The 12,412-nt window shown below is 39.8% G+C and overlaps 1 protein-coding gene across 1 annotated transcript in view; it reads right to left on the bottom strand.

Moving 5' to 3' along the window:
• The window catches only part of SORCS3 (sortilin related VPS10 domain containing receptor 3), a 422,195-nt gene that overhangs the window by 32,505 nt on the left and 377,278 nt on the right, over positions 1-12,412 (bottom strand). Inside the window, exons 19-20 of the mRNA XM_083741537.1 lie at positions 7,230-7,416; positions 1,297-1,430 (exon numbers count right to left, since the gene is read on the bottom strand). Coding sequence (XP_083597663.1) covers positions 1,297-1,430; positions 7,230-7,416 — 321 coding nt within the window. The remainder of the gene's footprint in view (positions 1-1,296; positions 1,431-7,229; positions 7,417-12,412) is intronic.

Raw genomic sequence — 12,412 nt, forward strand, 5'->3', positions numbered from 1 at the left:
GTATGTGAGAGAAACTACAGCGTTTTGTTCTTTAAAAGCGGGGGGGGGGGACCACCACTATTTTAGATTCCAAATAGTTTCCAACCTAGCAAGTCAAAGTCAAATAGATGTCTTCTCTGACTAAATGCCTGCTAATGTCACTATGTGATGATGCTTCCTGGGGAGGTATGTGCCAAGAACACTCACAACTAAAATGACTGGGGACCTTTCCTATGTCCCACTCTTGCCCTAGGGTACAACATGATCTGATTCCGGCAAGTGGGGTTTAGATCCCCTGGGTGCATACTAGGGCACAAACGAGTTTCACACTGGACAATGGGTCAAGTTTGCAGGGCTCCATTCCTGCCCCACATGAATTCAGAATACATCCTATATTGCAGTGAAATGAGAAGTAGCAAATAAGCTCTATTTAAGGAAAGCTCATTCACCAATACTGATCTTCTCATTTAGGAACTGCTGATATATTTGTGAGGAGCTGCTGAATATAGTTTGAAACCCACAGTCTTTCAAGCAAGACATGAAATCCCAGTTTGTGGCTAAGCAATCGTACCAAGAAAATATTTTATCTTCCAGGTAAACATCTAAATTAAGCAATCACTAGAACATTCCCCCCACAAATATTTATGCAGAGTCCTTAGTATCAGAATAGTTTTTATCGGCATGGCTCTATGGAATAGGTGACTGATTGCGACTGAGCATTCAACAGCACTTTCGCTGTTTAGTTTCTCTGAAATGTCCCCAAAGGCACAAACAGCATGGACAGCCTAAGAGAGTGCTGCTTACGATCTTAGCTTGAATTCACAGATGCCAAAAGTTATTCAGTCCCCATTGGATTAAAAACACTGTGAGATTCTAAAATTACAAGTGTGTTCTGACATTCATATTGGAAATGATGCTTATTTGATCACCAGTGGTTTTTAAATGCTGAGCAGAAAGCCCACCATTATCCAGTAGATATAGCGGTGTATAATTTTGAATTCTAGTAACAACAATAGCTTCTGCACACAATGTTCCAATAATAACCAACTGCATATTGTCAGAACTCATGCAAACAACAAGGGGTGGTACAAAAACAGACAGAAAGAGAGAGATCGAGAGAGGGGCAGTGGCAAAGTTTAGAAAACAAAGAAGCTTTTTTTCAACAGTAAGGAAAAATTACCTTGCTTTTACTGCGGCTTCAAATAAGGTGGAGCTCCACATATAAAATCAAAACATCACACGATTCAAATATGAATCCTTTCAAAGAAAATAAACAAGGTTTTATTTTTATTTTTTCATTTTTAAAAAGGCTCAAACCTTTGTGTTGTTGCCGAACCACCAGAAGTATGTGAGAGTACCCGACTGATTGGGCCAAACCACAGCTGTGATATTTACTTCCTTATTCCTGATGGCCACAAAGGGGACCCTCAAATCGACACGCTCTACTGGACCTGTGGAAAGGAAACACAGTGAGATGCATTAGAAATTCCTTCTGTACAATTCTAATTTGTGCAAAGTGTGAAAATTTTAAAGCGGCTAAATGCAAAAATGCCTTTTTAAAAAACTTAATACACTTGTAGCAACCAAAGGTTGGTGTATAACAGTATATACAATTCCGCCTGTTGTACTGACAACGAAATGTGCAATGACTCCAATTCTTTTCTTCTTTTTAAAATTTAACTTGTCTCTGGCTTTGCTAATCAGTCATAATAGGGTTAAAGCTCACTATAATATCCGAGTCAGCTATGGAAAGTACTTAACCTTGCCTTCACTGATAGCAGTGATGTTCTACAAGTATGATCTGTGATGGCAATTTCACATGTCCATTCTGGGCAGAGTGATAATTGCAGGCAGTAAACATGGGGTAATTATTCAGAGTAGATCCACTGGGAGAAATTCAATGCTGCGCTCGTCTCATTGTCACTTCAGTGCAAGAGTCTCTGTTTACAGATGAAACAATCTCCCTCTCCTCCCCTTACTTGTTGTTTTGGGGTTTCTCCTGACTTTCTTGAGCAGGTCTGGGGGAGGCATGGAGGACATGAAAGGAGGAGGACGGGGAAAGCTCCACTGCGCTAGCAGGAGCCCTTGTGATGGCTTCCACTAGCGTTTTGCGTTAGTTGAATCCCACCCACTGAAATGAATGAACATTAGGTCCATTAATTTCAATAGGTCTACTGGGAGTACAGCTTAGTTGAATACTGCCCATAGTTGCTTGCGAATAACCCTTCAGTCTGTTGTATTTCCTTACATTTTCAGTCTGCTGTATTTCCTTACATTTTAAAACCGTATGCCATCTTTCTAAGTTATTGTACTAAAGCTAGTTTACAAACTACAGAACTGTCAAAATACACAACATAAACCACATGGTCATCTTAAATAAATCCAAATATAGCTAAAACTTAATTAGCAAAATTCAATAATCCAGTGTGCAATGTATCCTCTAGCAACTATCCATTGGTAGTCTAGTTCCAGGATCCTTATGGTTTGTTTAACTTACTTGTCAAAAGGTAAAATCTATGGGTAGAATCTATTTCTATATTCTACTTGGGTGCAGAAATAAAAGTTTAAATATATACACATGCCCTATGAACTGTGAAGGATGCATGCATGTAAGATTCAGGGATGTTTCTTTGAAATCCTTGGAATTAGGGTCCCATTCCATTTCCCAGTTACTGCATCTGAGACATATTTGAAAGGGATACACACTGAATATTGTACATGATTACTTTTCAGAATAGGCATGGAACATAAGAATTTGTGCTCATATTTTCCTTCTTACAAAGTACCTGAAATATTCTGGGACATATTCTAGAGAAAAGAGTGCTTTTTTATACAAAACCAAGCCCAAGCACATATGAAGTCGCAGATGTTATGAAAACAGAAGCTAGACTGGTAGGTGAAATGGTTTGATTTAAAGTTAACCAAGTTACTACAATGCCCTCAGAGCAAAACAGCAGACTGATAGTTAAGCTTTCATTTCAAGAAATTAGGCATTTAGGTTGTCACCAAGAGTGGACAAAAAAAAGTTACAAACAGATGGGAAAATCTGAAGTTTCAAACTGAAACTTTAGTTTTTCTCTCCATCTGGTTTCCCCCCATTGTTTTCATTAGCAAGCGTGTATGGAACTGAATGATAATTTGTCATTGTTCTGCAGTGGGCATGCTCAAAATAACTGATCATTTCTTGAGCCTGCTTAGCTATTACAGTCAGGTAAACCCCTCTAATTACAAGCAGGTGGGAGATCTCACCGTTAATCAACTTATTCTCTAGGCCAGTTCTAATATATTGTTTTGCATCCATAAGATGACTTTCTGAAAGATTCTTCAGTGCATACACATTAAAACCCATACATCACAATGCAGACACCAATCTGAAAAAACATTTATCTACACATGCACGCATGGACACAATAAGAGCCTGAATGAACCAATGGAAATGCATATGCAGGGGATGTTTCCAAGTCCTTGAAAAGTTTGTGCACAGGCCCATTACACAGATTTGCATAACATTTGCATCTGCTCATTTATAAGTTAGCAGATTTAGGCCAATTTTCATAGGGAAAGCTGTCCTGTAAGCAAATTTACCATTTTTAATGTGATTTTTTTAAAACGGGGGAAAGAAAGATTTGGAATCGATTGCAAAAGATCTAGGACTCAGGCCCACTAGGCCACCCCCTTAACACTTCTGCTGGTATGAAAGCTCAAGGTCCAATATGTTCTGTCAGTATGAGTTTAAGAGAGTTTGCATAAAATATTTTTCTTCCATGGATATTTAACACTAGAGAGGCTTAATTATGCGTATCTGACACTGTAATCATGAACCTTATTCTTTGCACAGTCTCCGTGGGATCTCATGATAATTAGTCCTGGCTGAGAAAGGTAACCATGAAACATAATAAGATACTTCTATAAACGGTCCTAGTGGAAAGGGCTTGATCTTTTGCACACATTCCACGTGAGTGCATGCAAAATGTTTGTGCAATGCAAAGCACCCACTAGCATAACCAAGGCTTGAAGGGCACAAAACCTGATATGAATGGCATCATTTCTCTACCAGGGATGGTGTGACTTTAAATAATACCCTCATTCCAGCAGGGAAATTGAGCACTTGCAAATACCTACCCCACTTCATCACTACCCCAATAAGTAGTAGTAATATTTATTAAATTTCATTTGAAAACCAGAGAGCGGTTGACAATACAGAAACACCAAAATATATACCATAATAGGAAACAAAAACAATACCCTTTAATCCCACCCTCCATCCCAATTTGAAAGGCCATGGATTGTTTAGATAGGCAAAAGCCTGGGGGAAGAGGAATGTTTTTGCCTGCCTAAAGATATGTAATGAAGGCACCAGGTGAGCTTCCCTGGGGAGCATTTCACATGCAGGGAGCCACCACAGAAAAGGCCCATTCTCATGTTGCCACCCTCCAAACCTCATGAGGAGGTGGCACATGAAGAAGAGCCTCACTCTTGAGCATCAATTTCTCCATGCAACCGAATTCAATCATCCTTAGCAGGAATATTAGACTTGTGCAGTTGAAGCACAGCTCAGTCTTATGATTCTCAGTTGGTTAAGATGCATAGGCAGAGGTAGTAGAAATCCTACATTTCTTGCTGACAGTATTGAAGAAGGAACCATAAAGACTATAAGGTACTTTAAGACATGCAGATGAAGGGTGATGTTTGAGCAATTCATTAATGCATTTGGTTTCCATAATCTTTACAGCTGCCTTCTGCTATTTGACTGCAACCCACATATTTCCCAACCATTGGTCATGCTGACCGGAGGTGATGTGAATAGAGATCCATTTAACTCAGTATGATCTACCCAGGGCAGCCAATGTAATGGCTTCCAGAAGTTGTTGGATTACAGCTTCCATCATACTTGACAAATGGCCACGAGTCCAACAAGATATGGACTTTAAATGTTCAGTGCAAATGAAGCCTTTCTCTCTAAAACTAATTGGAGAATTCTGTATAAGAAGAGCAAAAAATCTCAGTTTCACAATCTTTCTTTGTGACATTATCACCAAAAAAAATTCTCAGAACTTGATCCCAACTGTTTCTTGTAAAAGGCTGACATCATTGTTCCCTGTAACTTTTTGCCTGCCAACCTTCAGTGCAGAGAATCTGCCAGACTTCTTTTTAATGTCCTACTCCTCTGATCCTTCCTTCTACCCTCAATCAGTAGAAAATAATAGTAGCATCTTTCGTTGCTGGCATGCTTCAGGTGAAGTGCAAATGTACAGCTGAAACAATCATATTTCAAATACATGGTTTGCACTCTGAAACGTCAAACTCTGAAATGTGAGTTGCCTATGGTTACTACACATGATACTTGCACCCAAAAAGCAGGGTTTCCCAATCTTTTAGGGCCCAGGAACACATTTAGAAATATAAGCAACTACTATGGGTGTCACGAAACATTCATTTCACAAAAGAAACACTTGTAATGCCCACAATCCTCCCACCAAAACTCCTAGAGACCACTAAAAAATAAAACACAGACCAAAAAGCAGGCAACCTCTTCCCCTCACAAACAACCAAAATAAATTTCAATAGAAATTGGGAGGAGTGGGGTTCCTGGTAGATGCCAAGGGAACTTTCTGAGGGTGCCACACTAGGAACATTAGCAAAAAAAAACCCAGGAATCCAAAAACGTAAGAAGAAGAAGAAGAAGAAGAAGAAGAAGAAGAAGAAGAAGAAGAAGAAGAAGAAGAAGAAGAGTTTGGATTTGATATCCCGCCTTTCACTCCCCTTCAGGAGTCTCAAAGCAGCTAACAACCTCCTTTCCCTTCCTCCCCCACAACAAACACTCTGTGAGGTGAGTGGGGCTGAGAGACTTCACAGAAGTGTGACTGGCCCAAGGTCACCCAGCAGCTGCATGTGGAGGAGCGGAGACACGAACCCGGTTCCCCAGATTATGTGACTGCTGCTCTTAACCACTACACCACACTAGAAAATATTTTAGGAAATACCTTTTCATAGAATCAGTAGCAATTCAAATTTACCAATGAAAGGAAATGCAGATGGGCAATATCCAACATCACACAACTAGATTTTCCCTTACACCTTCTTCCACCTGCAACACACACACCCCATTCCACTCCGGAGAGGCACATATGTGTTCTGCCACTGCTGACTGTTCTATTGGTAGAAAGACACTGCTGGATTTCACTCTATGTTTTCAAACCTATGTAAAAATATTATATAAGTTCATGCAACTGTTTTATTTACAGCTCAATTTATGGCTGTTGCTTTGTACCATACATTTATACTTTGTATATTTGTTTTTAGTGTATTTGATCAAAGCTGTATAAATTCTCACCAGCTTTAAAAAGGTAAAGGTAAAGGACCCTTGACAGTTAAGTCCAGTTGCGAATGACTCTGGGGTTGCAGCACTCATCTCGCTTTACTGGCCGAGGGAGCAGACGTTTGTCCGCACACAGTTTTTCCGGATCATGTGGCTAGCATGACTAAGAACCAGAACAGCGTATGGAAACACTGTTTACCTTCCCACCAGAGCGGTACCTATTTATCTACTTGCACTTTTTGGCATGCTTTCAAACTGCTAGGTTGGCAGGAGCAGGGACCGAGAAAGGGGAGCTCACCCCATCATGGGGATTCGAACCACCGACCTTCTGATTGGTAAGCCCTAGGCTTAGTGGTTTAGACCACAGCGCCACTCCACAAATTTTAGCCACTCCACAAAACTCTAAATGGCTAGCACTGAGTTTAATTAGCTGCAAGTTCAGAGCAATGTGCTCTGTTAAATACAATTCATGATAGGTTTTTTACAAAAGGGGCAAGGATGGAATTGAGCATGGGGTCAAGCTGATAAAACTCCCTGGTGAATCATTGCCTTGTGCCCAGAAATCAGTGTGAGAAGTTAGTCCTGATCAAGTGAAGTCCCAGTGATTTCAGTGGGGATAAGTTCAACTCTAACTGGATCCACCCTGTTGGTCCTTGTTCACCATATGTAAAATAAGAACATTCAGGCTGAAATCCTATGCTCATTTACCTCCCTATGGGACTTACTAGTGTACAGGGTTGTGCTTCAAGAAGATATATTACAGTGTTGTTGTACAAATGAATGAGATAAGTATGGTAAAGCATGTCAAACAGTAAAAAAAAACACCAAGTAACTGTAATATGGAAAACAAGGATGGAATCTTCCAAAACAATGAACTATGCATCAATCTATGGAGGGGCTTTTTCAAAGCTCACTAGAGGTAACTACTTACAGATCACATGCAGGAAGAGTGCTGCCAGATCAGAACCCAGGTTGTTTTCTGCATAGGCTGTCACTTGGAAGATCCCAGTGCTCTTATAAATGTGTCGGATACCATCCTCTATAGGGCTGAAATTAGCATAGGACACAGCAGTACCATCTCCAAAATCTAGTTGGATATTTGTCCTCTGGAGATCACCCTGCAGAAGGAAACACAGTGGTTTAGCAATGTGGCTGATAAGGGTGATTTATGTTATACACTGCACTGCCACCAAGGATAACCTTATTAGCATAAACATGGCCTAAAAGCTTTGAACTTTTCCTGCAATGCAATAAGTGACCACCTGATATTTGCTGCAGGATATATTCGGTAATAAAAAATGAGAAAAGAAGAAAAAAGACAGGGTAGATTTTCTAAATGTTAAAGTTTGCACCATATAGTTTAGGGTTGGTTGATTTATATTTTCCCTGAAAGGAAGTTGGTGGGCCAGCGACTAATGTCTAGGTGTAGTATAGGAGATCTAGCATAGATTGCACAACTTCAGTTACAGGTGAGCGATGACATTCAAGCACAACCTGCTCCCTGTTGTGTTAATTTTCTTCTTCAGGGGATCATAACCCACTCCTGCAGTCTGAAAGGATTCTGTTCTGTTTGTGGAGGAACAGAATCTAAGCAAAACAACACACCTCAGAAAGAAACAAAGAACCACTTGGATATGCTCAAGGAAGTTTCAGAGAGTAGAATGAAATTATTTTGCATCTCCAAGCATCAGGAGTCGTTCCAAGATCTTTAGCCCACAAGTGCTTTAGCCCACATGACACTCCCATTTTACTACATAGGAATGTAAAGAAAAGCAATTCTGCTACCTGGTCTACTCCAGAAACACAGTGAAGCTGGTTTTTGAGAGTTGAGAATAAAAATCGGATCTCTCAGCAACCACTTGGGTCCCCTTTAAAAGCCTTAACTGACTCTTTGAATACAGTGGATTTAAGGATTTCTGGCACTGTAGCACCAGCCATAGTTCAGTGGCAGAGCATCTGCCTTGCATGCAAAATAACCCCCATCATCTTCAAGTATGATTGGGAGAGAGCTCCTGACTGAAAGCCAAAAGAGCTACTGCCAGTCAACACAGACAGTTTTGAACTGGGTGGACAGTGGTCTGATAAAGGCAGATTCTGAACCAACCGGTACATTTTATAAACAATAGTTAGCCTCAAAATTGTGTAGCACAGATAGACTATTGGTTTAGTTGTTAAAGGACCAGGATCTCTGGGTTTAGTAGCTGACAATGTCTTTTTTTAAAAAGTTAACTGCTCTTTTAGAACTGTGTTTGCAAGTCTTGAAAAGAGATAGCTGCTTCGGGACAGCTTGTTCCTCACCACGAATTGCCAAAGAAGGAAAGTGATCTGTTGGCAGACTGTTATATACTGCAAAACAAGAGGCCTTGACTGTGGTTCAGAAAATGTGTGCACGCTATAACCATAAGCTATTAGAGTTATCTGTTGGATGAAGAGATTCCTGGCAGAGCCAATGCAAGAACTTCCTTCTTTTGCCTGAGAGATTTTTGGCACTGAGAAAGTATAGCTCTAAGTTGCGTTAATCAGTGCTGCCATAGCTTAAAGACTGATAATTGTGCATCTCCTTATAATCATATCTGGCCTTGATTAACCAGTTTTCTTCCAGAGGTCAATCTATTTCTTTCAGCATACCACATAGCATGAGACAAGGAGAGGATATTTCATTACTACTGTCCTTTATTTTATATAAAAAAATACATTTAAGATAGGATTTTTAAGCAAACGAAACAAAAATGATATGAAATTATATGCACCTCTTGGTTCATAAGAGGTGCATATAATTTCATATCATTTTTCTTATCAAACCATTTCAGCTTGCTAATGTTGCAGCCACAATTCCCAACCTATGCCCTCATTGTGTGTTTGTAGTTTTCAAGAGAAAAGGAACAGTGCTCTCGTATCTAAAGAGAAGCAGATCCCTTTTCCAGCCTCTTACTAGCCTGCTCCGCATTGCAGCGATCTGCTAATCCCATTCCTTTCAACTATGTTTCCTGTATATAAAATTGTGAAAAGTGTATCAACCGCCACACATGCAATGTCAGCTTTCCCTTAGTTTATGAATATAAATTAAGGTGGAAATGAAGTGGAGGCATTTCAAATGGATAACAATCACTGCTCGCTGGATATATTTGAGAGGCACTTTTTATAGCGCTAGTCCTGTAAAATGATCAAATGGAAATGGGATAATGGTGCGTCTTAAAGCTCACAAGTCTGCAAATTGGGTGTGCTTGACAACTGATGAATGGGGGTGAGAAAGTAAGTTACTTATAAGGCATCTCAGAAATCCAGGTGGATGCCATCCTGAGGTGATGGGGTCAGCACAGTAAGAGCTTGTTAGAATATTTGACCAACTGGTTGCATAGCTTCACCCATTCCCACCCTGATATCCAGTCTTTACCCTTTCTCTGCAAAAAAACCAAAAACCCTGACTACATCTTTTGGATGTGGGACAACTTTGTTATTTCAGCATTCTCACTTGAATTACCCACAACAAGATGCCTTTCTCTGGATAATTTGAGGATATGTCTATATAAGTGATATTTTCAAAGATCCATGGGGGCAGGGGTCCAATTTCATTCGGATTTTAATGAGAAACTGCCTAATTCACAGCTACATGAACTGAAACACAGCTGTTTTTCTAAATTTGCACTTTGCTGAATTTTAGGATGCAGTTCTTCAACTAACGTGGAGAAAAATGCATTATGGTAGGGAACATTGTTTGCAATAGTGTGTATATTATTTAAAACTGCATATAAAATATGCATAATACTAGGAAAAACGGGACTAAACTGCTGACAAATTTTCATGACGATCGATTGCTGTGAAAATATGGAGAAATGAATTTATGTCTGGAAAAATGAGAAACAGAGAGAGCTGAAATTGGCAGATTTGTTCATCCCTATTTGGGGATCTAAATGATTATTCCTAAATAAACATTGCTGAATACAGACTTCTTAGTCTATTAGTATATGTGATTATGCACCTGGTATTGCTAGCATAAGGATTCACATCTTCTGCTGTTATTGTTAGCTGCATCTGCTATCACTGGCATTGTCAATGGCACCTTTCATTAACCTGATATGAGATGAATTCATGAAAACGTCAAAATGTGCACTTAGGCAGGGTTGGAAGAGTACTGTGACCACAAAGAGCAGCTTTATTCCTGGGGCAAATAGCAGCTTTGGAGATGGACAGCAATGTTTGCTGGGTCTGTAACATGGAAGGGTATGTGACTTCCTGCATGCACAGTCCCAGTCCTGATTCTTTCCCCACCCAACAGGATGCTATAAAACAGATAAGCAAGTGAAAGCAACACATTGAACATAATGTGCAGATAGCCTGTAAAGTTGAAACTGCTAGTAGATAAAGCCAGGTGGACAGCCTCAAAATCAATATAAAATCACTATGTTCAGAAGAGTTTTGTTGCATGCCAACCTCTAATAATCAATTGTGTTTGCTCTTATAAAACACTTTTAAAAGCCTATTCAAAAACAGCAGCAAACAGACAAACCAAAAAACAAGACACTACAATATGCTCAAAATGTTTTGTGTGTACTGTTCTTTATGTGCTCAGGCTCTCTAATGAGCTTGGTACAACAAGAAAGGGAAGAATCATGATCTCCAAGCCGAAAGGCACTTAGGGATGCTGTTGAAATTCCCATCATGCCTGACCACTGGTTCTGGTGTTACTCTATCTCAGATATATCAACTTAGAAATACACTCAGTCACAGAGCAATTCTCTGACATTGGCAGGTCTCAATGTAATAGAAAAACACCATGTGGGGTATGCAGACACTCTTCCCCTGAGAAATTTCACTAGGAGTATCAGAACTCTTTTCCCCCCTTCCCTTCAAATTCTTCAGATGTTTTACCCAAGCATGAACCTCTAAAATCACCTTGAAATATTGCTTTAGGCAAAAATTAGTGACAACAGTTGAGTCTGTTTTATCAGTCTTGTCCACCGCCTGAATAGCTTCTTCACCAGCCCCAGTCTCAAAAGGACACTGGGTGCTGGTGAAATACAGATAATATCCAAAGCACACCTTGTGTTAACAACCTGCTTCCATGTTTTCTATGAATCCTGGGTAGGCATCACACAATGATCTCGCCCTGCCTTTGGCATCCATTGGAGTTTTGCCTCTGTACTGTGTCCAAGCAAAACCCTCTAAATTCATACTGAAATTTCACTTTAGGGAAAAGTTGGTGGCTACTCTTAATTCTATGTATGCTGCATTTGGAAAGAAGGCCAGTCTACATATGGGCTGAACATATTTTGTAAGGCAATAATAATAATAATAAACCATTAGAGTTTGGGTGAATTTCAGAGAAACAGTCTGCAATCCTAGGATCCTAAAGTTTCAGATCTCCTATTTACCTGGAAGTAAGCTATATAGATCTCAATCAGATTTACTTCTAAGTGGACCTGTACAGGACTGCAGTTAAGCTGCTGTTAAAAGGCAGAACTAGAATCTTCAAGACACACGGAACTCCAGAACAAAATCAATGATCTTAAAAATAAATAAAACATAGCAATTTGATAGGCTTAAATCAGTGGTTTCAAAGGCTCCCAGTATAAGCCAAGACAGAGGTCAATGGAGTCCTAACCCCTTCACTATTAGCTCTCATTCTGATGTCTGACTGGTCCAGAAAGAAGAGGGCACTTGCCCTTTTTCAACCAGAAAATAAAAGAGAATGAACACCCTGCTGTGCTGTGAAACCTGGGATGGTGAAGCAGGGTGCCCTGAAAGCTTCTTGGCTCCCTTTTTCCTTTATTTTGTTTGCTTGCCCTATGGCTAGAGACAAGGAGGCTACCAATTATCCTTAGTGAAGTTCAAACGGTGGCATCTTTGAGCTTCGTTTTACCTTTGTGGTGTTCATGAAGGCAAAGTCTGAGATTCTCTCTAGCTTATATTATATAGTTAACATTTTTGTCTTGAACAGCTTTGTTTGAAGCAAGCAATACAACCCCCACAAAAAAGGTTTACGGGGTCATCAGTTATAAAATCCAGAATGTATCTAGGAAGTAACAAAATGAAAATGCTGTTAATGATTACTAAAAGTCTTATAATTTTAACTCAGACTTTCATCCACCACCACCTTCAGTGATGTTTAAAATT

Source organism: Podarcis gaigeae (genome assembly GCF_964106915.1).
Source record: "Podarcis gaigeae genome assembly, chromosome: 5".
NCBI lineage: Eukaryota > Metazoa > Chordata > Lepidosauria > Squamata > Lacertidae > Podarcis > Podarcis gaigeae.